Source organism: Uranotaenia lowii, chromosome 1 (genome assembly GCF_029784155.1).
Source record: "Uranotaenia lowii strain MFRU-FL chromosome 1, ASM2978415v1, whole genome shotgun sequence".
Lineage (NCBI taxonomy): Eukaryota > Metazoa > Arthropoda > Insecta > Diptera > Culicidae > Uranotaenia > Uranotaenia lowii.
Genome location: NC_073691.1, coordinates 211,742,398 through 211,770,358, shown reverse-complemented (window position 1 = coordinate 211,770,358; position 27,961 = coordinate 211,742,398). Strand labels below are relative to the sequence as shown.

Below are 27,961 nucleotides of genomic sequence, written 5' to 3'. Positions count from 1 at the left end.
ATTCGATCAATCTCTATCTCCATTGACTAACCTATGCACCATTTCAGGGACGGACTCACTGCCTTACACTGTGCTGCCTCACGAGGGCACACCGAATGCATAGATGCCCTGATAAACCTATGCGGAGCTCACACCGATCAAATCGATTCGAATGGATGTACGGCGCTGCATTATGCGGTAACTTTGGGACATGCGGATGCCACCTCGTTGCTGCTCAAACTGGAAGCCGACCCCAATCGACAGGACCGGAAGGGCCGAACTCCGGCTCACTGTGGTTGTGCTAAGGGCCAGATGGAAACGGTGAAGATTTTGTACACCAAAAAGGGAAACTTGTGGTTGAGGAATGCCAAAGGAGACTTCCCGGTTCACGATGCGGCCAGTTCCGGCAGGAGACAGCTTGTCCAGTGGTTGCTGGAAATGAAACCTAAGCACATCAACACCCCAAGTAACGATGGCCGAACTTTGCTGCATATTGCTGCCGGTCATGATAATGTGGACATGTGCAAACTTCTGCTGGAGTTCAACGCTGAGGTCAATAACTTGTACAGACCGAACTCCAAAAGTGCACCATTAACTCCACTGGACTACGCTTTAGCCAAAGGTTTTCGATCAACGGCTAAGTATCTGCAAATGCAGGGTGGTCTTCCAGCAAACAAACTTCGTCTTTCGGGTCGGCAGCAGAAAATTTTGCCTGATTTGGATAAGGTTGAACCTCTCAAGCTCACAGAGAAGGAAGAACTCATCGACCTGAAAACCTCGAAACGCTATATAGTATACCTAAACTCAAATTCCGAATCGGACAATCAAGACGACAGATCGCATCGGAAGAGTAGACACAAACGGAAAGGAAGTCACCGGGGTCGTAGGACTAGCAGTTGTAGCGATACGGTATTTCTGTTTCGGAAGAACGAATCGGATATCAGTCGATCGAGGAGTAATGTCGAATTGAACAGAAGCCATCACCACCACCATCATCATCACCATCAGAAGCATCGAGGTAGTAGTGCCGAGTCGGTGACGTCCTCATCCAGCGAAACGTCTTCGGAGGAATGTTGTAGGCACGTGAAAAGGAAGCACAAATGTTACAAAAAGTGTTCTTCCTCCAAGTCTTCTAGATCCAGGGAGCGATCCCACCGGGAGTCTCGAGAGAAAGTTGAATCGAAAGAACCAAAAGAACCAAAGGAGTACGAATTTATGTATGCGGAGAAGCGTGAAAGTGGACCAAGAAAACCAGGTGAACGAGTAGGGCGCATAGTGCTGAAGCAGGTGCATAGCGGGTCTTCGGATAATGATTCTCCCGAGAATGGTCGGGCGAGTATGCAATTAGCTAAAACGGGAAGGCTTTTGAATGTTCCCCCCGAATTGATGGGGGAGTTGCCTGAAGATTTTATACCCAAACCTCCACCGAGAGCAGAGTTTAACATAAGGAAGGAATCTGATGCCAAATCGGATGGCAAATCCTCAGATTCCGGGTCGAAGAAAAGCACCAAAAAAGGTCATAAGGTTAACGGAAAGAAGAAAGCGAACGGGAAACATAAAAAAGGCGATTCTCCTAGTGAAGAAGAACACAAATCTCCACCGGAAGCTAAACCGGTAGAAGAAAAACAGGGTGAAAGAATTTTAACCGAAGCGCAAGTTCACGCAATTCCAGAGAGTATGGCAAAATCGACAGAAGATGACGGAGCAGCTACAGATGCAACGTACACTATCGATCAGAAAAGCAAATCGGATTATGAAGGTTTGAGTGAATCAGAAACCGGAGATAAGGCAAAAGGCAAAGGGAAAAGTAAAACCAGTCCAGAAACAATAGAAGAAGTAAAAGATGAAACCGTACCAGAAGTCCCGCCGGTGGTCCCTTTAGAGGTAAAGGAGGAGGTGGCGCCTCCAAAAAAGGACCGACCAAAGCTAAAGTCAAGCAAGGAAAGCAAATCAAGTAAATCTAAGTCCGACTCTTCGGACAAGGAAATTCCAAAGCTAAAACTAAAGCCAAGGGAAAAGAAACCTGAGGAGGCACCGCCAGTAGAGGTAGTGCCGACGCCATCTCCTCCATCACCACCACCTGTACCCCCACCTCCTCCACCGCCTCCACCAGCCGAACCTGAACCTGAACCCGAACCGGAACCGGAACCTGCAGTGGTACCGGAACCAGAACCACCAGTCGAACAACCACAGCCCTTTCAAGTGCCTCAAGAACCCGAGCAACCGCCAGAACCTCCTGCCATAGTTCCGGAAATCGAACCAAATCCCACGGTAGACGAAGCAATCGTGCCACAAGACCCACCACCTCCTGATCCGGAACCGGATCCTCCTGAACCGGAACAAGAAGCCGAGCCAGAACCGGAACCCGAAGTGGAAACACAAGTAGAAACCGCTGTAGCTGAGGAGAAACTTTCCAGTCCCGAAGAGTCTCCTTCTAAATCGAGTGATGAAGTGGAACAACCCCCTACCGTTGAAGAGCAAAGTGAAGATCAAGTTCCTCCCAGCCTTGAGGAGTCACCCAAGAAAGAGCGGCCAAAGTTGAAGCGATCCCAGGAATCGCTTATGGAGCACGTTGAAGAGGAAGAAGTTCGCACCGAGGAAGAAGCAGTGGTCCCGCTAGCTACAGCTGTTGCCATCGATCAGGATAAGGTCGCAATGACCCGAAGTTTTTTCGTTAGCTTAGATGAAGAGGGTGAGGCTGCTGAAGAGAAGAAGAAACGCAAGCTTAAGAAAAAGAGTAGATCGAAGGAATACGACGAAGAAGGCAGTAAGGATCAGGATTCGGGATTCGAACCTAGTCCGCAATCGATCCGAAGCAAATCATCGGTGTTCGATAGGCCTGCCAGTACAGCCGTTGTAACCAAAAAACCTCCTCCTGCATTTACCATGGTCGAAGAACGAGCTGCTAGCTCTAGGCCGGACAATCGGAAGCCGGGTGATAAGAATGCTGTTAATATGACGACAGTCCAGCAATCGATTCATCGTAACATCCGAAGGTAGGCCAATTTGGATCCACGATTTATCTTTTCGTTTGCTTTTTATTTTTGTAGAGTACCAGTGGCACCTCAAATCCTTCGTAACTCTCAATAATTTCACCTCCTCCGATCCTTTTCTTCTAATTGTTATTCTTCTTCTTCTTGAGTCACCCAGTAGAGTCTGAATTCCAAATTTTCCACCACCGAATTCTGATTCCAATAAATCAAAACCAAAAACTATCAAAATTTGAGCAAACTCTGAAGTGGAACCACCCGTGTTTTGTTTCAGATGAATATTGAACAGAAACAGACTATCTCTCATCCTGTCAGCTTCCGCAATCATTCCAAAAAATCCCTTCAAAAACTGCAAACTCGAAACGAAACTTCCCCTTTAAGCGTTAACGATTCTTGATAAATGCATTAACCGTTTTTACAAACCATCAAATTCCATGTCTGATCGAATTCCAAACACTTTCTCGTAGTTTCCCTCAAGATCGTTGAGCACCACGACCGTAAATGTTCATTCAAACTATATAGGTACCTAGTAGTGAAAAAATATAATACACCAGTTTGATTAGGAAACAAGTGCAAAGGAGATTCAGTGGGTAGAACATAGTTTGAATAACTTTATAATCTACGTGAAGGTAGAAAATCGTATAGGAAATGAACAGAATTATAAGGTAGGGTGTAACAGGCGTTATAACAACATTTTCTAGCTAAAGTAGAGAATAGATTAACATTTAACTTGTTGAAAAAAAAAACCAAACCTCTGAAAATTTTTTATGCATCTTCAAGCACAGATTAAGACTAACACCATAAAAATGAAAAAAAAAATGCACGTTCAACCTTCTTAGACGATCATTGTAGTTGATGGGACCCACCGATCGATGTTGTCGTTGTAGTTTTCATTGTTCGGTAGCAGTCCAAAGTGTTCGATAGATGTTTTAGAAGTGACTTTGTAGATCAAAAAGTAGCAGAACAAAGTGTAGAAGGAAAATTAAACAACCTATGACTAGTAAAAATGTTGAATACAGGAACTCACCCAGTTATTCTCGGTACAAAACTTTTGATAATCAACTTTGAACTTTTTCACCCTTACCATGGTTGTAACGAAAGCCCAATAAACAGGAAGCTTTACTCAGGTTACATAAGCTGAGAGTAGTTTCTTCAAAAATTTAGATAAAGAAAATTAGAAATATAGCAAACGAGTATGAATATTGAAATTTGAATATGAAACTTTTTAATCGTACGTACACTTTTAGAAGTTGGTTAGTGATTTGTGCATCTTTTTAAAATTTAGAACAGAACGGTCGATAAGCTCTTTAACTTTTCTCATTCTAAAAAAACCTTTTCCTCGAAAAATAGTTTTTCTGAAAACTATTGTGTGCTTTCATGTGTGAGTGTGTTTTTTTTATTCTAATGTTGCGCTCTAGTAGATTTGCGTATTACAGATTATTTGACCTTTCTTGTTTGAGCCTCAATTGAAAGTTGTCTTCAGCATTGTCAAAATGAACTTTTTTCAAAAAAAAATCTTAAATGTGTTGTGTGTCTACTTGGTTGAAAAATTCTTCTGAATCAATGCAATCGGAAGATTCCCTTAAATTTAACTATGGTACCGTGGTGCCGTGGTTGAATTAAAGGGAATTTTGCGATTGTATTGATTCATTTTAAAAAATGAATTTATTTTCAAAATTGCGCTCCGTGAAAATGGTTTTTCCAGAAGTATGAAAATGGTATAAAAGATCAATTCGATTATAACCGCGAAGGTGAACATATTTATTAAGTGCGCTGTAGCAAACGGGAAAATCCCATGAAAGATGTCAGAACAAACAAAGCAACAAGTTGTTTGCGTTTATCAATTTTTTTAATTTTTTTAGCAAGGTGTAGGCAAACAAAATGTTCAAAAATATTCATCTTCTAATAAAATAAGCCAACCAACAAAGTTTGGAAAAATTATGGAATTGATTCATCGTTTTATTAAAATTTTGTTAAAAATTTAAGCACTTGAAGTTTGTATAAAACTTGATTTGGGGGAAAATTCAGAAAAATATCATGATTTTTGATAGTTGAAATTTTTTCGCATAGTTTATTTGAAAACGCAGCTATTAAAAAGTCTTTTCGAAAAAACTGCAGCACTTTGTTTTGTGAATAATTTTTGAATGCGTGGATGAAAATTGATGAAATTTTCAGTGAAGCTGCCGTAAATATGTACATTTGAGTGCTTCATATTTGTATGTGGAATTTAAAGCCTGTGAAATTTTATGCACTCCAAGCTAAAATTAATCCTAGGCCAAGTAAAAGATCCCATACCAAATTTGGGCCAGATCAGACAAAGGAAAGGTGTCGTTCAACTAACCTGAAGTTTGTATGGGATTTTGAGACATTTCGTTCAGGGGGAACGAGAAAAACTAGAATTTTATCAATACATCATAATCATCACTGTTCGACAGGCCCGACCTGATCACTCACTTTGGAATGTCATTTTGTCAAATAGTGACTGATTCCAACAAATTTAGTTGCGATAGAAAACAAAATCCATAGATTTATCAAATATTGATTTTGTATAATACTCACCTGAAAGTTTGTAAAGAAGTTTAAGTTTAATTGCTTGATCTCCGTTTCCTTTTTCCGTAATATTTTTAACGAAAAAATTAACCCTCTCATACACCATTTTTAATAGTTTTAAGATTTTTCAAAACTTTTGTTCACCGAAGAACTTTATCGTTGAAGAACTTTTTTCAATTATTTCTTAAATTGCATAATTACAGGGGCTAAGGGACATAATTTATAGTACCTTTCTATAATTCAATTGTTTTCCCCTTAATTTGGAAATATTTTAACTTGAAGAATATTTCCAAACTGATGAACAAAAGGTATGAAGTGTGTGAAAAACTACAACCCCAAAGGTACTGAATGCCATGTTACTTAGCCCTTGTAGTTTCGCAATTAAAATAAAAGTTGTCAAAAAATTTCCTCAACGATAATTTTTTTCGTTGAACGAAATTTCTTAATAATCTTAAAATTAATGTTCTGGTAATTTCAGAAAATATGGCTTCAGAGAGTTAATTTTTCCTTGGAGATCTGATGAAAAATGAAAGGAGATCAAGAAATCCTAATCTAGCCTACAGTTTTGTTTGGACCACTCTCCACAGTCTCATGTGAATACTATCCAAAAGCAAGTATTGAAAAATTTAACAATTTTGCAATCTAACGCAACAAAAATTGTTGAAAATGGACGCATTTGAAGAAAGTCTTCTTTGTACAAACAAGACGTAAAATTTTTAAATTTTATCTCCTGTTCAGCTCTAAAAAATCCTGGTGAGACTTGTTAACGAAAAGTTGGCTGGAAACCTGCCAAGTTAGATCTGTTTATTAGTCAGTTAGAAGAACCAATAAGATTTTTTTTAGTTTTTTATCACTTCGGATGACCTCTCAAATTCCTATACTTCATGAAAGCAATCATATTCACTTTTATTAAAATTATAGCTCACTGTTAGATCATGTAGGAGCAGGACTCTTAAAACAATGAACCACATAAATTTTGGTCGAATAGTTGATTTTCAGCTGTTTTTGGGTCTCCCACTGGGACTTTCCTCGATTTTTCTCAATCGTGTCCCAAAAGATTTGTCATATTTTTACCAAAATTTGTACACGTACACATTACATGTATCAATTTTCATTCATGCATTAAAAAAATATCCACAAATCAAAGTAGGGTATTTCAATCTCAAAGATTATCATTATCAGTCTTTCTAAAAAAGTGCAAAAATTTATTCTTATCTTTAAATAACTTTGATTTCTTTTGATTTTAATTTTTTTTTATGTTACCAGACGAAGGAAAAATATTTTTAAGTATTTTCTCTGAAACAATATTTTTCAACTGTTTTGATCAAAATGTGAAAATGTGTTTATGGACATAAATTATCAACTTGATTTTGAAGTATAAACCTTGAATGTATTTCACCTGTTTTCAAAAGCCAAACCTTTAATAAAATAAAATATTTGAATTGATCGAAAAACTTGTTGCATATTTGAAATTTGCGCTTTAAAAATAGTCGAAACTTCGGAAAAGGTAGATTTTGTCGACTTGTGACCTACTACCCCCATTTTGAAGATTAAAATAAGAAAAGATTCTTCATTTACAGTTGTGTTTATTTGAAAAAAAAATCACTGTTTGGGATAAGATTTTTTTGGCATTTCTGTTATTCAAATTTGACAATAAGTACCACTTTCAATAAAAACAATCTGAAGACAACATTTCCAAAAAAAAATCTGCTCATGAGTGCGTATAATTTTTGTTTCAACATGTTTTTCCTGGATTAGTTGATTCTATCCTTTGGTTGACATAATTTTCTTACCCTAACAATCAGAAACAACTTAAAAAAAAATCATAAAACACACACAGCAATTGCATGTATATAACGTCCTCTGATTTTTCGGTTCCATCTTTCCCGCGTCAAAATCATAAAATGAACTCGATCAACTGAATATGCTCCTAATAACCCAAATCACCCCGCGTCTTCTTCCTGTCTCCCTTGAACGAACGAACTCATCTCACGTCCCTGAAAACATTATCCCTCAAACGACCGACCTCCCACTTCCTCCTCCTCCTGAACTGAAACGAAACAAAACCGTCGCTCTTGCAGATACTACATGGAAAGAAAGATTTTCCAACACCTGCTCGAGCTGAAAAGCCTGCAAATCCGTTCGACCAAAGTCAACGAGAGCGTCCTGGTGAAGCGAGCCGTCGACGACTATCATCGGTCTACGATTGAGCTGGGCTACGAAACGGGATCGTCCCTGAAGCGCTATCCCTACTCCGAGTACTCGTTCAAGAACTTCGAACTGTTCCTGTACGACACCCTGAAGAATCTGCAGAAGCGCGAAACCTACAACTTCCAGAACATTTCGGAGGTGTACGATGAGGTAAGAGACAGATGCTTTAAAAAAATGTATCATTTTTCATATTGGGAGCGGTGTTCCGTTCAAATGAATCAATTTCGATTGGATTTCCAAACAAACTTTCACATTCAGAAAATGCATCTACTCAGTCAAGCAGAACACGACTCAGCAATAAGATTTTCAACTTTTATCACCCACTATTACTGTATCAGTATACTTTTCCCATTCATATGAAGACACTGTTTCATATAGGTATCTCAGTTGTAAATGGTTCGTGACCTCAAATCGAATGCTCCCCACCAATCCTTCTTCATCTTCAGAGTCAAGTGCATTTTTCGATGTCATTTGTTTGCTTCTCCCCAAGAGAAGAGTTCATCAGTCAAAAGATCCTTCTTTCTTTCACTGGGAAAAGTTTACGTTAACAGCCGTTTTCGCTGGCAGCTATAAATTTGTGTGTTGCTACAAAAATATCGACCGTAATTGAATGTGTCATTTTACGGTTCGACAATCTTTGCCCTCTTACTTCCAAGGTTGCCGAAAAAGTTCTGTGTTTTCGCGAAAAAAAATCCTGAATTTCTGTGATTTGACCAAGTAATTCTGTGATGGTTTTCTTTGTTGGAAATAACATGAATTTCATAAAAAAAGGTCATAAAAGTTGGGTCTATTTTACATTTTACTTGAGAAAAATTAATGAAGATTAACGATCTCATCATGATTTTCCAAAACAAAGTGAAAACTCAAAATGAATGTTGACAAAAAAATTTTTTTTTGAAATATGAACAAAATTAAAAAAAATTGTTAACTGAGAATATTTCCAAAATTCTGTGTTTTAAGAGTAATAGATAATGTGATAAAAATTTGCTCAAAATTCTTTGAAATCATAGATTTTTCTGTGATATCGGCAACTGTGCCTACTTTATGTGTGTATGAAGGTACATGAAGTTACAATACGTCTTGCGCTGATATATCCTAAGCAGCTAGGGCGGTCATCATCTCTCAATGGAACGCTGACAGGGTGTCTCGTTTGATATAGGTAAAAAATTATATCTTCGTTTGACTGAAAGTTCTAGCAGTTAACTAGAAAATGAAAAAGTTTTGCAAAAAAGTCACGAATTTGAGAAAAAAATATTTTTAATAAATTCTGATAAACCATTGGCAAACAAAACTTTTAGAAAATGCGTCTCTAATTTCGAACCGTTGTTGATTTCTAACGTTTATATGCGAAAACCCCACAAAGTCCCAAAGTCTCAGGCGTATTTTGTTAAAACAAAAAGATTTTTGTCTTTATAACTGATAGAAATGCGTTATGGTTTGAGTCTCTTGATTTATTTTTTCACAATTTTGCTTGAGAAATTGTCATTTCATTGGAGAAAAGCAATTTCGACATATTGAGGATTTTTTTTATTATTTGCCAATTTGCACAGGGGGTCTCCAGATCTTACAGATTGAAAATTTGATTCATTTTTACGAATTTGGTTTTTTCAGATTTCTAATTTATAATTTTTTAGTTAGATTCAGTTAGATTTTTTGTTAATATAATAAAACCATATTTCTAAGCTTATTGACCTATTGACTTCTTGAGGTGAAAGTTGCATCATAAATAGGGCAATTCATTGGTATTTTTTGCAGAATGTTCAGTGATGCAGACGGTATTTTAAGACACCATTTAAAGCTTGTTTACAATGTTGTTGTACAATGTTGAAGGCTATTACTTAATTTTATTAAGGTATTTTACTTGAAAATCTGATAAAATTTCAATGCGTTTTGATGTAGGTTCTATTTCACGATTTCCGTTGAAAAATAACAAAGTTATGTAGCTTTAAATTATGGTTTTATTTGATTTACAAAAAAATCTTACCGAATCGAACTCGAAAAATAAAAATGTTGGAAATCTGAAAAAGAACATGTGTTTTGAAGTCGTAGAAATGAGTCGTAAAATGATTATATCTTATTTTGATATATGTAGATATAACTTTTTCTGAAACACGGACATCGAAGTCAACGGCCCAAACCGTACATTAATGAGTTTTGCTCAACAGATCCTTAAAATTGGATCTAATTTTTAGGAACAAAAATGGAACATGGTTTTAACAAATAATATGGTTTACTGACATTCCACTAGTAATTTTTCTCGAAGCACTCATATTGATTTAACAATCTTTGCAGATGCTTCAAATTATTTACAGAGATTAAACTAACTTATCCTAGATTTAAACACAGATTTCGACAAATTAAAATCAAATGCACTAGCAATTTCGTTAAATTTTGCACAACATACATCTAAAGGATTGTTCTGACCATATAGAGTTCGTCGGTGAGAAAGTCTTAACAATTCCTGCGACCGGGTCGTTCTTAAAGGAGCATTAAACGGCAGGAGCGACAACAATTCCGGACAATCCACGTTATTCTGAATGATGTCGAAAATGAAGAGGCGTTGTAGGAAAACGCGCCTTGATTCCAGCGTCGGTAGATTTAGTAGTAAGCACCGTTGTTCGTAAGGCGGGAGCTCAAATCCGTTGTTCCATGGTAGCTGACGTAATGCGTATCTGACGAAGCATCGTTGTACTTTCTCGATTTTCTTTGATTGTACCGCTTGATATGGTGCCCAAATTTGCACTCCAAATTCTAGAATGCTGCGCACAAGAGCACAATACAACGATTTCAGACTATAGAAATCACTGAAATACTGCGTGTTCCGTCGTATGAAGCCAAGAACCGAAAAACCTTTGGCTACTGTCGTGGAAATATGCTGAGAAAAACTGAGCTTGCTGTCCAAAGTAATACCAAGGTCCTTGACGACCGATGTGCGATTCAGGATAGTCGTTGACATGTTGTACTCAAAACTAATAGGCCTTCGTTGTCGAGTGAACGTAATGGTAGTACATTTGGTTATGTTGGGAGCCATACCGTTCTGATTACACCAAGTGAGAAGACAATCAATGTCCTTTTGGAGAGCGCAGCAATCGACTAACGAGGAGATTGTTCGGAAAATTTCGAGATCATCGGCGTACATCAGTTTTTCCAACTCAAGAATAGTATTCAAATCGTTGATGAAGAGGAGAAATATCAGAGGTCCCAGATGACTCCCCTGGGGCACTTCCAAGGTTATTTGAAACGGAGACGAGTTAACAGAGCCCAGTCGTACGAAAGCAGTTCGACCTACGAGGTACGAGTTAATCCATTTCTACAGCCAAATCATGCAGTACCTTATCGAAGGCTTTACTCAGGTCTACTTGTTTACTTTTATCTAGCCTGCCAACTAATTTCAAAACGTACGTCAGGAGATTGGTGGTCGTTGATCTACGTTTCATGAACCCATGTTGATCTTCAGAGATGGTATGTTGCACAGTTTGATACAACACATCGTAAACGAGGCTCTCAAAAACTTTCGGAAAACAGCTCACAATTGAAATTCCTCGATAATTTTCTGCTCTATTCATGTTTCCTGCTTTATGAATTGGGGTTATCGAGGCAATTTTCCAGATCCCAGGAAATACAGCCTCCTCCAACGATTTTTTGAAGATGATCGAAATTGGTGCGGAAAGAGAAGCAGCACATTTTTTAACCAACTTTTTTAACCAAGAGTGGTGGAATGCCGTCCGGTCCAGGTCCTTTCCAGTGCAGCCATCTTACGAAAAACATCATTCGAGGAAAATCTCAGCATAGCAAGGTTGAAAATGTGACTCTGCAAACTACTCAAGTGTGATTCAGACAAAGGTGGTGAGTTATTACATAACACGCTCTGAAAGAAAGACGAGAATAGATTTGCAGATTTGCAGCAGCATACGGGGTCTCGGCGGTGGTATCGTTGAAGCTGATGACTTGAGGTACTCCCTGGTTACCCTTCCATTGTCTTATATAAGACCAAAACGATGCGGGGTCGGAGCGAGCGTTGTCTTGAATGCGATTCATGTATTCGCAAAAACTCGTCACATGCAAAGAGTTATAGGCGCTCTCTAAGTCACGTAATTCGATTCTTCTTGATAAGTTATGATTTTGATAGGTTTTGATCTGCCCAATATCAAACTATGCTTTCAGAACGAGATATAATCTTGAAAGGAGCATATCTAAAATTGATATAGTTTAGCTATGATCGTATAGATTTTTTTTATATAATTCGAGATATTTTAACATCCTACGAGTACTGAATAATAACTCATTTAGATAGGAATAAATTAGTATCAAAATATCTCATCTTGATAAAATATAGTTTTTTCCTCCTGATCGGGATATTTACGCATTATGAAATTACAGTTTTGTGTCAAATCATACATTTATCAAGTTGTTTGAACATTTTGGATTTGATGGCTCACAATTTCCCTCAATTTTGTTAAATTTAAAAAAAGTTAAAATAAAAGCAAGTTTATTCTTTAAAAAATAAATACCGTAAAATGGGATGAAAAGAAAATGGAGGTGAATCGGGACACAAATAGAAAAAATGGCTGTCATCCAAATATTAAGCAATCTTCATTAAAAACAAAGACGTTCCTCTATCAATTGCGTAAATGCAAATATAATTTCAGTTTGCATTATATTGCTTGAGTAAATTTAAAAAGTGGTGCTTGACTAATGCCGTTTTCGTTTTCTCCACAAGCGCGGGGCAAAACTTTTTCTGAATAAACAAACAGAATCGTTACCCAGGACAATGCAAATATATGGTTGCTATACTCACCCTTATGTTTACCTCCAACACTGACGACTTTTACGGGGTGCAACCGCCTGCTTGAGGTTCAAATCTCGGGCAAAACTAGTGGACTTCTGAATTAATAAACGAACACAATAACAGCAGCTAGGACAAAACTCGTGGGTAACTAGGTTGCCACTGCCAATAAACGAAAACACTATAAGTATCAAATATTCTTTTGGTCAACATGTTTGATTTATGGTGAAAAATTTTTTTTAGCATGATTTTAGCGAAAAAGGGAAGACAATTAATTTAAAATGCCTCAAACGGAAATACATTTTAACTAACCTTTATTTGGCCCACTTATCATGGAGTTAATCGGGACATATGTAGCTATAATATTATTAAATTCCTCAAGATTGTGGAAAAGATGGAAGAACTGCAGAAATATTACTTTAAAAATGATCGTAGAAAAATTCTGCTTTCAACTGTTGCAGAAAGTCTTGAAACAAAGATCAAAATCTTATTTGTACTTTTCGCCCCTGAACTTTGGAACCGCCATAAACAAAAGTTGTTCACCGAAAAATTTCCTTTGGAAAATTAATAAATTTGCACAAAAACGAGTAGCAGGTTGGTTCCTCAGAAGAATAAAAAAATGATGATGATTTTTCAGTACAAAACATTCCCTCAACCTAAAGGTTTAAATTTCCTCATGTAAACGTTACTCGAAAATTATGCAAAAAATCTTGCATGAGTGTGATTGTATCCCATTTACCCGAAAACCATTGCCCAGAATGAATTTTTACCAGAATGACAAATACCCGAAATCAAACCCCAGAATGAACCATTTCCCAGAAAAAAATTCCCCAGAATGCACCATTTACCAGAAATTTTTTTCCCAGAATGGACCATTTCCCAGAATTTTTTTCCCCAGAATGAAACATTTACCAGAATGGCACAAATCCCAGATTTTTTCCCCTAGTATTTTTATTTGTTTTTTTTTTCTAATGAATTCTTAAATATTTCATATGATTCGAAATTATTTTTTTCAAAATGATTTTTTAAATGAAACTACGACTTTGAAGTTTTCCAACTAAATTTATTTTAGAACCAAAATTGTGCTTTATTTATTGTTTGGGTACTTTAATTGATTCAATGCTTACCATGATCCTTTAAAAAACCGTTTTGGTATCCGACTCCTCACGCTGCGCGTTCGAACTTGAAAGATGTTTTGTCCTTCACGCTGTCGCGTGGCGGACGGGGCTAAGGGATCACCCCTAGCTTTCACGCAGACCTAGGAAGCCCCGGCAGACCTAGACCAATGTCTTAGGGCCGCCGCTTCCGACGGCGGGTCGGCGGCCTCCTCGAATTTGGGAGCTTCGGCGGCTTTCTGCCGCCTCAGCCCCTTCATCCTCGTTAGTTGCGGCCTTGCCGCAAAAGAATAAAGTTATAAAACCCAATTTTTTTGTAACAATTCCTTTTTTTTGAATAATTTCTAGTAAGGATAAATGTTTTCAATTTTCTGGGAAATGGTCCTTCTGGCGAAAAAATTTCTGGTACATGGTTCATTCTGGTGAAAAAATTTCTGGAAAATGGTACATTCTGGTGAAAATTTTTCTGGGGAATGGTTCGTCTGGGGAAAAAAATTTTGGGAAATGGTTCTTTCTGGCGATTGGAATTCTGGGGATTTTTCATTCTGGGCAATGGTTTTCGGGTAAATGGAGTACAACCATGAGTGTTGAATCAAAACTTAGCTTTTTCGACCCCAGGGTTTGAGGAAATTCAAAAATAACCCCAAATCGACTCAGAATAATAAGGCAGTCTTAATGAGATTATGAATTCAGGAAAAAAAATTGATGAACTGTCTAGAAAACTACAACCAAAAATAATATCCCAATGTGGTACTGTACAAAATTGAGGACACCCGTTTGGCGAAGCGTTTCCACGGTGCTCAAGCTATTTCTGCCCTTTCTGTCTTTATGTGGAAGCTCATGTGCCAACCCCTCTCCACCCCCTCGATGTAGATACGACTGTGTAATGTATGCGTCGTTTTCTCGCTTCGTCACAATTGTGTATTGTTATTTGGTCGTTTCTTTTACTGCGGTTGGGAGCTAAAACACAATATAGACGTTAAACAAAACTGAATTACTTTGCTTGGGATTCGTTTTTTTTGCCACACGATAGATGTCCTTTTTTTCTAAGGTTGAAGGTGGGTGGCGGTTACGGTGCAACAAAATGTGGCCCAACCCCCATGTTTTCTAACCCCTCTTTTGTTGAAGAAATTTGCTGAAGAGCCATCAAATAAAATTGATGGCAAATTTTGAGCGCTAGGAGCTTTGTCTCCACTGTGTGGCTCCCCCAGTTTGTCTGGGTGTGTGTCAGCCAACAGACGGCATTATTAAATGCATCAACCGGATTGTTGATTTTACTGTTTGACAGTTTTGTACATTTTTTATGATTTTAAGTTGATGTGTTTTCGCGAGAGAATATATGATGTACTTCAATTGTGAGTGATTATTGCCTGTTGTTTGGTTTATTGGTTTTTATGGGAGATATTTTTATGACCGAGTCATCCAACACTTGGAATTATACAATCATTGTCCTTGTGATATGGTTGATTAAATTTCCGTAATAATTTCAATCAAACGCTGCTTTTTATAATGGAAATTTAAACCTTTTCAGTCAAAATCTTGTTCACAAAAAAAGTTGTAAAATAGAATTAAAACGACACCTGCATGTATCACGAAGGGTGAAATCCTTGATCTCTCCAAGCCACAAACTAAAAAGTTCCATCTCTTAAATCATTTAAGTGAACGAGTCACGTTATGGTTGAATCATTAAAAAATAAATCACGACTCACACTCTCTCCAGCGAGAACGAATGATTGACGTTGGTGGGGAATCATTCTCGCTCGCTACCATTTTTTCCTACGAGCTGTTTTTTTCTCGTGCTTTCACGATTGTCAATACAACAACCCTTCAGCGGGAATTACGACCGAACTCGCTGCACTCGACATCCCACTTCTGGTGCTGATTGCATTTTCGCGAGATTTGCTAGAGCAAATGCCGAAGCTAGTGGGGGGAATGCAAAACTTCCAGCAACAGTTGTCATCCCCCCTTTCCTAGCACCCAGTCAGCCCAATACGTACAGCACAGCACGGGAATGGACCGAAAAAAATCCATTCTACTTTAAATTACTTTCAGCATTCTCGTTAATTGAATAGTCAATTGATGGCTTTCGTTTTCATGAAACCGTAAATCGCACTTTTGCGCTTGATGATTATGCGTTGTGCTGAAAGGGTCTTAAAACTTTATCCGAATTACGAATAATGGGAGCTTAAAAGATTGAAATCGATCAACCCCACTAAATAGTACCTAGTCATTATTATTTGTTTAAATGAATTAAAGCGTAAAACATTGAAGGAGGTGCCATTCTGACAATTATTTTTGTTTCTTTTCATATCACACTTGACTTGAATCCGACGTGTTGTCTCCATACTGCAACGGTATCTGAATAATCGTTCATCAAACATCACATCCGACTTTCTATCATCCAATATTAACGAACCGAAAAAATACGATCAACACGAAATTTCCGTTCATCTGCCAAAATATCACAACAACTCAAAAACATCAACAACTATAACTATCCCAAAAAAAAAAAATTAAAAAAAACCAACAACGTCTACAACATCGCTTATTAACAATTCCCATTGTTGTCACTCGATCTCCATGTTTTTGGTCCTGTTTTGGTGTTGTGTGTGTTTGTCTGGGTGTTGTACGTGTGCCTATCTGCGTATATGTATTGGTGTGAATCTGTTTATTTGCGACCGCCGCTGTGCATTTCTATTCTACGCTCGTTCTGCTCGTTTTGCCCACCCGAAATCATCCAAAAAACACCATCTCATCCAAACGAACCAAAACGGCATCTGGCTGTGGGGCTTTGCCCTGCTCATTTCGTTCATCGCCCTCTGCGCGTCTGTGTGCCACCATCAACATCACCAGCGAGAGGTATGCATGACAGATGGAAATTGTCACCACTTACCCCATATAAGCGTATGTGTGTGGGGGTGCAATTCTTGTTTTTCCATATTTGTTTTTTTCTCTCTCTCTCTTTTTATTTGTTTGAAGCACTGATGTTTTATTTCGCTGCACTACTATTTCTGCTGCTGTTTTATCTCCCTGCACAAAGTGAAACAGAAGCTTTTCGATTTTTTATATGCTGATGCTGTTTTGAAAATCCATACCAATGCACAGTGATAATTCAAACAACATATCTTTGAAAAAGGAAATATGAGTCGTAAAACAAACGAAGGATAACAAATTTTGTGAGAAGTTGGAGGTGTATACAACAAACAAAAACTCAAAAAACACAACTACCAGGAATGACAAAAATGACAAAAATGACCGAAAATGACAAAAATGACAAAAATTACAAAAATGACAAAAATTACAAAAATGACAAAAATGACAAAAATGACAAAAATGACAAAAATGACAAAAATGACAAAAATGACAAAAATGACAAAAATGACAAAAATGACAAAAATGACAAAAATGACAAAAATGACAAAAATGACAAAAATGACAAAAATGACAAAAATGACAAAAATGACAAAAATGACAAAATTGACAAAAATGACAAAAATGACAAAAATGACAAAAATGACAAAAATGACAAAAATGACAAAAATGACAAAAATGACAAAAATGACAAAAATGACAAAAATGACAAAAATGACAAAAATGACAAAAATGACAAAAATGACAAAAATGACAAAAATGACAAAAATGACAAAAATGACAAAAATGACAAAAATGACAAAAATGACAAAAATGACAAAAATGACAAAAATGACAAAAATGACAAAAATGACAAAAATGACAAAAATGACAAAAATGACAAAAATGACAAAAATGACAAAAATGACAAAAATGACAAAAATTACAAAAATTACAAAAATGACAAAAATGACAAAAATTACAAAAATGACAAAAATGACAAAAATGACAAAAATGACAAAAATGACAAAAATGACAAAAATGACAAAAATGACAAAAATGACAAAAATGACAAAAATGACAAAAATGACAAAAATGACAAAAATGACAAAAATGACAAAAATGACAAAAATGACAAAAATGACAAAAATGACAAAAATGACAAAAATGACAAAAATGACAAAAATGACAAAAATGACAAAAATGACAAAAATGACAAAAATGACAAAAATGACAAAAATGACAAAAATGACAAAAATGACAAAAATGACAAAAATGACAAAAATGACAAAAATGACAAAAATGACAAAAATGACAAAAATGACAAAAATGACAAAAATGACAAAAATGACAAAAATGACAAAAATGACAAAAATGACAAAAATGACAAAAATGACAAAAATGACAAAAATGACAAAAATGACAAAAATGTCAAAAATGACAAGAATGTCAAAAATGTCAAAAATGACAAAAATGACAAAAATGACAAAAATGACAAAAATGACAAAAATGACAAAAATGACAAAAATGACAAAAATGACAAAAATGACAAAAATGACAAAAATGACAAAAATGACAAAAATGACAAAAATGACAAAAATGACAAAAATGACAAAAATGACAAAAATGACAAAAATGACAAAAATGACAAAAATGACAAAAATGACAAAAATGACAAAAATGACAAAAATGACAAAAATGACAAAAATGACAAAAATGACAAAAATGACAAAAATGACAAAAATGACAAAAATGACAAAAATGACAAAAATGACAAAAATGACAAAAATGACAAAAATGACAAAAATGACAAAAATGACAAAAATGACAAAAATGACAAAAATGACAAAAATGACAAAAATGACAAAAATGACAAAAATGACAAAAATGACAAAAATGACAAAAATGACAAAAATGACAAAAATGACAAAAATGACAAAAATGACAAAAATGACAAAAATGACAAAAATGACAAAAATGACAAAAATGACAAAAATGACAAAAATGACAAAAATGACAAAAATGACAAAAATGACAAAAATGACAAAAATGACAAAAATGACAAAAATGACAAAAATGACAAAAATGACAAAAATGACAAAAATGACAAAAATGACAAAAATGACAAAAATGACAAAAATGACAAAAATGACAAAAATGACAAAAATGACAAAAATGACAAAAATGACAAAAATGACAAAATTGACAAAAATGACAAAAATGACAAAAATGACAAAAATGACAAAAATGACAAAAATGACAAAAATGACAAAAATGACAAAAATGACAAAAATGACAAAAATGACAAAAATGACAAAAATGACAAAAATGACAAAAATGACAAAAATGACAAAAATGACAAAAATGACAAAAATGACAAAAATGACAAAAATGACAAAAATGACAAAAATGACAAAAATGACAAAAATGACAAAAATGACAAAAATGACAAAAATGACAAAAATGACAAAAATGACAAAAATGACAAAAATGACAAAAATGACAAAAATGACAAAAATGACAAAAATGACAAAAATGACAAAAATGACAAAAATGACAAAAATGACAAAAATGACAAAAATGACAAAAATGACAAAAATGACAAAAATGACAAAAATGACAAAAATGACAAAAATGACAAAAATGACAAAAATGACAAAAATGACAAAAATGACAAAAATGGCAAAAATGGCAAAAATGACAAAAATGGCAAAAATGACAAACATGACAAAAATGACAAAAATGACCAAAAATGACAAAAATGACAAAAATGATAAAACTGCTCAAAATTACAAAAATATGGGTTTCTTAATTTAAGCAATGATTTTTTATCATCCTTCTTCAATAATAAATTCAATTATTTTTAATCGAATGTTAAGTTTCTTTTTTAGAATTTTTTATTCCAAGTTATCGCTACCGACCCACTATGCAAGTGGCATGCAAATTTCCACATATTACCACCATCACTCATTCTGGTGTTATGCTCCACCGCCATTTTACACCGCCCACACGCTTTTGCGATAGGATGTAGTGAAAGCATATTGTTCGTGTTATTTAATGTTTATTTTTTACTCTCGTTTTTTTTTTTTGTTTTTTCCATTGTGTTGTTCCCATAACGAGGACACGCTTCTCCATCTGCTACTGTTGATATGACAAGCACTTCCCTCTTAGTAGCTTTGGCTGTGCTAACATACTTTAGCTTTTTCCATTTTTCCCACAAATCCATTCGTCTAAAATGTAAACTATCATCGGAGTACCCCTCTCCTCGGAACCTTATCCAGTTTTTCCTCATCAAACCACAGAGCTTTTTCACTCACTTGTGCTCACTGGCCGTAGCTGACCTGTACTCTGATATTTTGAAATTAGTGTGAAATCCACTGGGTGTGAATTTTACAAAAGGGATTTATCATTTATCAACAGCTGAATGTTACGCCCGAACACATCAGAACTGGATTAGCGTCCGTTGAACTCTTATCCTGTTTTATGCAGTCCAACTACGAGTTATTAGATTATAAATTCAAAAGTTAAATTCCACTGATTACACGCCAAAACAAATCTGACCATAAACTAAAGACCAAATTATTTGAACTGCTCATTTCCGGTCTTCTCGTTTAATTTTCTGACAAATGCAGCGCGATCGTTTTCTGTCCACCCGGCAGGAAATTAGTGGAGCAATTCTCGCTTATTTTTAATTTCTTCTTTCCCTTCAGAACCCCAAAATCGACTATGTATACATGTTGTGCAAAACTAATGCAGTAGTTTTCCACCACTTTTCCGGTCCTTTGCTTTCAACACCTTCTCTCTCTCTGGCCTTTTGCTCATTCACTTCCACGACCGGTCAGAAGCAGGTTTCAGATTTTTTATTATTCGATCTCGGCACAAGTTGAGCACTTGGGAAATTTAGTGTAAAGGAATAGTGGAACCAGTTTTTTTTTTTGCTTTCTCTCTTGAAGCCACCGTTCGCTCTTTTTCTACGAACGTAAACGTTTGGTTTCATTCCGAAGTTTTTTTCCTTTCTCAATTAAGGGTGCAAGGTCCATATTTTAAACTAAAAGAACCATAGAATATTTACTATTGTTTAACTCATCGGAAATTGGTTAACTTACCCTTTTATGGAAGAAAAATATCTCATCTTGCAGTTCATTTTGTTTCACGGACCGTTGGAAATAAGAAAAGGAAAATGTAGATCGGTTGAAAGAGTTTATTTTTCTGCAACTTGCAGCCTCTGTTCGGTTCACTAAATTAAAATTTGTTCTATTTGAAGCAAATGGAAGCAGAAGCAAAGCACAAGATCGGAGCACCAAACACCAAAAAAAAAAAAAAAAATGGGCGAATCGTTTTACATAAATTTTGTGCGGGGGTCCAATCTACTTCATGTTTTTTTATTATTTCATTTGCATGCAGACTGCATAACAAGATTTCCAATCAAATGCAGTGTGAAAATGTGGTTTATATTTTGTTTTGATGGCTAGAAAAGCGTGCAGTGTTTTTCACATCGTAGCACATTATTGGTGTTTAATGTTGTAAATATGTAGATTTGATTGTTTTCATTTCATAGACTAGTTAGCGATAAACAGTAGAATCTCCCAAAACAATTAACAGAATATAATCATTTTATCATAAATCGACAGACTCACCAGAGGATCAAATTTACAGTAACTTACATTCTATTCAGAATTTTTACTTACAGAGGCGAAAAAACATTTCTCTCAGGACTAATATTTGTTCACTTTTATCCCAATTCAATGAAAAAATTCTTTCCCGAAGACCGAACGAAGGCTGAGTCCGGATGTGAGCCGTTATGAGAGAGCCTTGAACTGCACCACCAAAACCCATCGATGTCTGCATGCGACCCACGCCTACACAGGAATACCTTGCGCAGCCTACAGTAAGTTAATCGATTTTATTCTTCGTTCATGCAGATAAGCGAATCGCTAATTTTCCACGCAATCCATGATGTCATATATATTTTTTTAAATAAAGATTTTTTCATTTCAGTAAATTGAATTCAAAGATTAAATTTACTGTTCCGTCATTCACTGCACCAAATTTTCAGCCTATCTTTCTGCATACTTAAACAAAAATATGTTATGTATGTACAGTGTTTGTCACGCATAGACTTGAGAACTACTTAACAGATTAGTGTTAAAATTTGCATGGAAAAATTTTGGGATCGAGCATGTTGACCCCTCTTTCTATAATAGGGCAGGGGTTTAAACTGTACACAAACAGTTTAAAACGCCTCCCTGTTATAGGAAGTGGGGTCATCGTAGAGATTTCAATCGAGTATAAATTAAGTAGTTCAAAGGAAAGTTTCAGCAAATTTAGTTTATTCATTATCTTTGTGAAAAGAGGAATTAAGTATTTAAGTTAAGTTGTTCATCTTCATCTATTTCAGAAGCGCATATTATCAAAAAAAATCAAAACCATACACATCCATGCTGACACATTTTGAGAAGAAATTAAGGTTTCGCATGAATCCAGGGGTAAAAATAATTTTAAAAAATCGTGTTGACCATAAGAAACATTTCTTCACTGTGAACTATTTGATAAATGTACATACATATGTTTTAGATTGCCAGAGTTTTTTCCGAACATTTTCGGTTTGAAAAGTGCTTGCTCTGTTAAACATGTGGGCAAATTTTGTCAAAACCTTAAAGTTACTCAACCGAAATCATAAATAAAAATACTAGAAAAAATTTTTTTTTCTTCGTAACTTGTCAACAGATTTTATTTCGTTTTTTGACACTTAACCCGTTCGAGGACGATTGCACACCGTGTGTGCAATGGAATTTTTGTGCCTTTGTCTGAAATTGTGAGTTTACTATTGTTCGGAAAATTTATTATACCAATGGAATCTGCAAATGTTAAGAAAAATTTATTGTGAAATGGTTTGAGAATCAAACGACATAAAAGTTCTTTAAGAGTAAAGTACAACATAATTTTTAATTAAACTGTGAGGCTTGTGAACAGCTTTTGAACTACTTGCGTGATTCTTTGCCGCGCGCCGTTTCAATGTTGATAGGAAGCGATGAAGAAACCCATCTTTTTTAGGTACCCAACCCATCCGATGTACCTTAAATAGTAGCACGCATCGATAGAATTGGCTTAGCAAATAGAACAGCACATGTGAGCGCTGCTTGGGTGATTTTTTGCCCGGTCGGACACAATCTCATGTGTTCGACCCGCCCGGTTTTCAATGTGGGTAGGAATGCGATGGGTTTCTTCATCGCTTCCTATCAACATTGAAACGGCGCGCGGCAAAGAATCACGCAAATAGTTCAAAAGCTGTTCACAAAACAAAAAGCCCTGCTCACATTTTCACCAACTATTCAATTTCTTCTACCCAAAACGCTCTAGCTTTGATCTTTCCACCTATAATACTTTCATGTTCTTTCTAAATATTCTGCTTTGAATTTTCACAACTCGCCGAAATGCCAAAAATTAAATAAGGAAATAACGTTTATTGAAATTCAGTCTCAAGTATCGAATTTCCCCCGAAGCCAGATAGCTCGGATATTGATCGATTTTGTTCACTTTATTTGCAAAACCGAACGAAAATTTTATTTGATTCATTAGAAGTATTTTTCTTCCCTTTTTTAAGCAAATTTAACATAACTATTTTATGGGAACTTAAAATATGATTTCAAATTGACTGATGTTTTAAAAAAAAGTTGTTCAAGTGCTTTTCTTATTTTTTCTTTTTTTATCAATCCGCCAATAACCAAATTATACAATATTATCAAAAGGCAGAATTAAGATTTTGAATTGAAAATAAAAATTCAGATTCAGATTCAGCTCGAAGTAAAGTTTAAAAATCCAGATAAAAATGAGAGAATGTGAGAATTCAATTAGGAATTCTGGATTTATAATTTAAATTTTATATTCAAACTGAATAAGTTTGGGAAAAATTTGGGAAATTGGAAGATTAATATTGAAAACGGAAACAACATAGATGCTGTGTTACTAGACTTCAAACTATTGATCGGTTACTACTGTTAAAAGTGTTGGTAAAAATGGGCATGAATGGTACGGTTCTAAGCTGATTCAAAAATTATTTGAAGAATAGAATGCAACGATCAAACTTACTCGCGATACAGAGAAAATAACCTAGGAGTTCCCCGAGGAAGTGTGTTGGGTCCCTTGTATAAACTGTACATCAATGACATGAAAATGTGCTTAAATCTCGGCCGTCTTAAGCTATTTGCAGATGATTCTGCCTCCTATTGGAGTGGACATGACTTAGAACTCGTTGTACAAAAAGCCAATGCTAATTTGAAAAATATTGCAGATTTTTTTGAAAACACAGAAAATCATGTCTAAATCTTGATAAAACCAACTGGAAGATTTTTGGAAATTACTTAATAGGAGTAAGTCATAAATTTTCATCGATGCTTATGACATCGCAAGGGTTCGTCAAGTCAAATACCTAGAAGTACAAGTCGATGAAAAATTAATTTTATAGCTCACATTGACTTCACAATCAAAAGGATTGCCGTGAGATATGGTGTACTTTGTAGAGTAAGTACATACAGTACCGTTCATAATTGTATAGAAATTGGAAGCAAGCGCACTGTCACTTCGACTTTGAACTTCCATAACTTTTTACTCTGATGATATTTTTTGATCAAATTTTCTCAAAATTCTATAGAAATCGCATTTCTAGACCCATGCCTGAAATATTGCACCTCACGTAACTTTTGATCTCATCGATAGAACTTTTCGAAAACTTCAGACATGCTAGCTTAATATTTCAACAATCACTCTGCAAAATTTCAATAAAAAATGTAGCGTAGTTTCAGAGATATTGCAGTTTGAATGAGAAAAGTCCAAAAAGTCAAATTTTCGTAGAATTACTGTTTCTCAGGCCACACAAACTCCAGAAAGCTCAAATTTTGTGTTAAAATAGTTTGATAGTTGATCTATCTAACGCGAAAAATTTCTCAAAAAATATCATCAGAGTAAAAAGTTATGGAAGTTCAAAGTCGAAGTTACAGTGCGCTTGCTTCCAATTTCTATACAATTATGAACGGTACTGTATATGATTTTCTTGTCGAAAATAATCTTCGTTTAATCTGTTATTATCGACTATTGCGGTGCATTTGATACACAAACAAAGTGCCTAAAAAGAATTAAAAATAAGATCATGCGAGTAGTGATACGATGAAATCGATACTCACCAAGTACATTGATGTTCGACATACTTCAATGGTTATCAGTGAAACAGAGAATTGCGTATAACAGTTTGATTTTTATATATAAAATGAAGAACGGAATGTTACCGGCTTACTTAATGGACGGTCTGCAGAACGGCAACGATGTACATAGCTGCAATACGAGAAGAGCCCATGATTTCAGATTACCGAATACGAGAAAGAAAATGACAAAACGATTAGTTTTCTACAAGGGTCTAAAAATGTTTAACAACCTGCCGCAGAATATCAAAGACAGTTCAAACATAAACACTTTCAAAAACCGGGCAATACAACATGTTAAACAGACAATTTGAAATAATAACTAATCCTTAAAAGCGTATGGTTATTGGGCCTGTAGGACCATCACAAATATAAAAAATAAACAAACCAGAAGAGCCACAAACATAAAAACAAATATTTGGATCCATTTTTAAGATTCTGTTTTTCAAAATTTTGTAAATTTTCTCTTCAAAAAATATTAACAGGATTTTGAGTATGCAAAATATTATTAATGATGAATTAATTTTGGTCAAAGAGCTGGTAGGGGAGAATGGAGTATCGTGGACCATGGGGAAACGTGAGCCACTCTTAATATCTCGGATGTGTGTTAAGAAAAAAAATCTCAATCCAACTGTCGTATTCGTAAATTTACGTAAGCATATTTTTCCATATTTTGTTTACTTGTGTGCGCATTATATACTTCTTTCATAAAACAAGCTCACAAAAATTCACTTGCATAATTTAACAATTACCCACAAGTTGCATCGTTGGCAAACCTAAAGTTCATAAGTATAAACATTGCTGATATACTTATGATCTTAGTTTTATCATGTTCTTTCACATGGAAAAGGAATTTTTTATGAATTTTTAAAAAGTCACTTAAACGCAACCAATTTGCAAATCATAGATTGTGAGGAATCACGAGCCACAGAATGTAATGCTATTTTGGGCCACCTGTATTTTGAAGTTTTTGGAACGCCTTCATAGCTGAAAATTAATTTTTACAATCTGTAGAGTTTTTTTTTATCAAATGAAGAGTTATGAAACATATTCTGTCAATTTTATTCAAATCGATTGAGACCAACAAAAATCCATTAATTTTTTTGCCAAGACGTTTGCGAGCCAGGTTTTGAAATTATTCGATCATACATAACTCTCTTTTGTATTTTTTCATTTAACATTGCTTTAAAATAAATAATATTCCTTAAAATTGGGATTAATGCAATGCAAGACTTGCAAATGTCGTGTAGCATTCAATTTTTTCACATGGAGCGAAAAACACTTAGTCTAGGAATTGAAGTATGTTCCTCAATTTTGTTTTCCAACGATATGTCACTCTCTCTAATGAGAAAAACCTTCTCCAAACCATTTTTGAAGTTTAAGTTTTTACGTAGATCAATTATGATTGCTTTGAAATTTTAAGTATATCAATCTATGTTAAACTCCTTCTCATATATCAGTTTCATTTCACGAGGTTGCTTTTAGATAAATTCTAATCGTTGTTTTTAACTTCCACCCTGTCTAGTACCCATGATGAACCACCACACGATGCCGAAGGTTGGCTTTGGTCCGTACAAATCGTCCGCCAGCGGTGTCGGAAGCTTCTTCCTGCCCAAAATCCTGACCAATCCGACGGATCGGTACTGTGCCGGTAGCAGTGGCGTGGCAGGAACAGCCGGCGGCTATGCACTCAGCAGAGACCTCCCCTCTAAGGTAGCCCTCGAATTGACCCACGGTAACAACAAACAAATCATCACACTGCCATCCGAAAAGCTCGACAACCATAAGCGATACTATGTCACCTTTACCCTGAAGCCACCTCCAGTCAGCTCCGAAGGGGGATTGCTGGGCGATGGCAACCCTAACACTAATGAAAATGTTGATAGCAATATTAATTATAGTCATAATTCTAGTCGTAGTTTAAGATTGAGCCCGAACGAAACTGATCAGCGTAATTTGTTGTTATCTTCTCCCACAGCCACAGGGAAGTCCGCGGAAAGTCAGCTTCAGCAACAGTCCAAGTCCCAATCAGCAGCAGCAGGAAATGCTCTACAGCAACAACAGCAGCAGCAGCAGCAGGAATCCCATCCAAGGTCATGTAGCGATGCCCAGCATCCGGAACAGCAACGGAATCAATGGCAACATAATCAGCAACAACAACAACACCCACAGCAACCATGTTCCTCTTCCGGCCTTTCAGCCGTTGTAGAGGAAGATTCGAATCTGGAATCGAGCAGCACTGGACCATGCTCCACGTAGCGTGGTCAGTGTTGGCCAAAATGTTTTTAAATGCTTTGAAAATTGGACGTGTTATTTTTGTTTTTCAGTTTATGAAATTTGAGAAACGAAACGTGGTTGTTGTAGTTAGGCTGAAATGTTCCATTTGATTTTTTTTCTAAATTTTTAAAACAGCAAAACAACGATTCACTGCCAGAAATTGGTTCATTTTTGCCCAAGTAGTGTTATTTCATAATGAAGTAAAGAAAAAAATCAGCGACGCTAAAGCAGACGGTTTTATTAATCGAGCGAGACCCTTTCTTGGGATCGAAATTGAAATTATATAAACAAATCTTTAACGATGGAAACGCAAAAGTTCTAAAGAGAGATGGTAGTTTTATTGCTCCCCATGCAGTCTGGGAAAGTCGTTCGTCCTCCGGACGATGGCGACTTTTGGAGCGAAGAATATCCTGAGCAACAGGTCTAGTGGCTTTACTTTGTCTTCATACAAACATTGTTGGAAAAAAGTTTTCTTATATATGTAAATAGGAAGGAAATAAACAGATATACAGTAACGTTTCGGCTATATCTTTTCTCGCTTTAATCGATGGGTTGGGTCGAAATGCTATTTATCATCATTTTTTGCTTCATTTTGAAAATGAATCGTCAACACTTGTCTTTTTTAATAACTTTAATCTAAATTTAAGCAGCAAGTTTAATTTTGTTAGTTTTTTTTCTATCAACTCAACAAATCAACTCAAATTTTCCATTCGATATTTTTTTGTTTCATTTTTTCAACTCCTCATAAGAACCTAAATTTAGCATCATTCCTTCATGGGAATTCTTCTCTTTCAAGCAGTTTCGGGAAGCCATCAAATTGTCTGAGCTCGCTGAATGGCAGAATACCTAAATGGTAATTGCTTCCGATGGCAGTTCAAAGTCACTCACCATCATTTCGTTTCCGTTGATTCCTTTCAAAGCTGGAAGCAATTGGCCCCAGGCACGAGCCCACTCATCAAATAAACAACCAAACGTTAATCTCAAATGGCATGAGCCAAAAAATGATCC

General features: G+C 35.7%; 1 protein-coding gene across 6 annotated transcripts in view; it reads left to right on the top strand.

Moving 5' to 3' along the window:
• Positions 1-27,489, top strand: part of LOC129746827 (uncharacterized) — a 183,487-nt gene extending 155,998 nt beyond the window's left edge. For 2 of the 6 annotated variants that reach the window (XM_055740718.1, XM_055740724.1), the window contains exons 6-9: positions 48-2,975; positions 7,601-7,880; positions 21,249-21,369; positions 26,202-27,489. In XM_055740718.1, the coding sequence (XP_055596693.1) occupies positions 48-2,975; positions 7,601-7,880; positions 21,249-21,369; positions 26,202-26,935 (4,063 nt within the window). In that variant the 3' untranslated portion in view covers positions 26,936-27,489. The remainder of the gene's footprint in view (positions 1-47; positions 2,976-7,600; positions 7,881-21,248; positions 21,370-26,201) is intronic. The other 4 variants (XM_055740757.1, XM_055740750.1, XM_055740734.1 and 1 more) reach the window with 3 other exon arrangements.
• The last annotated feature ends 472 nt before the right edge of the window (positions 27,490-27,961 follow it).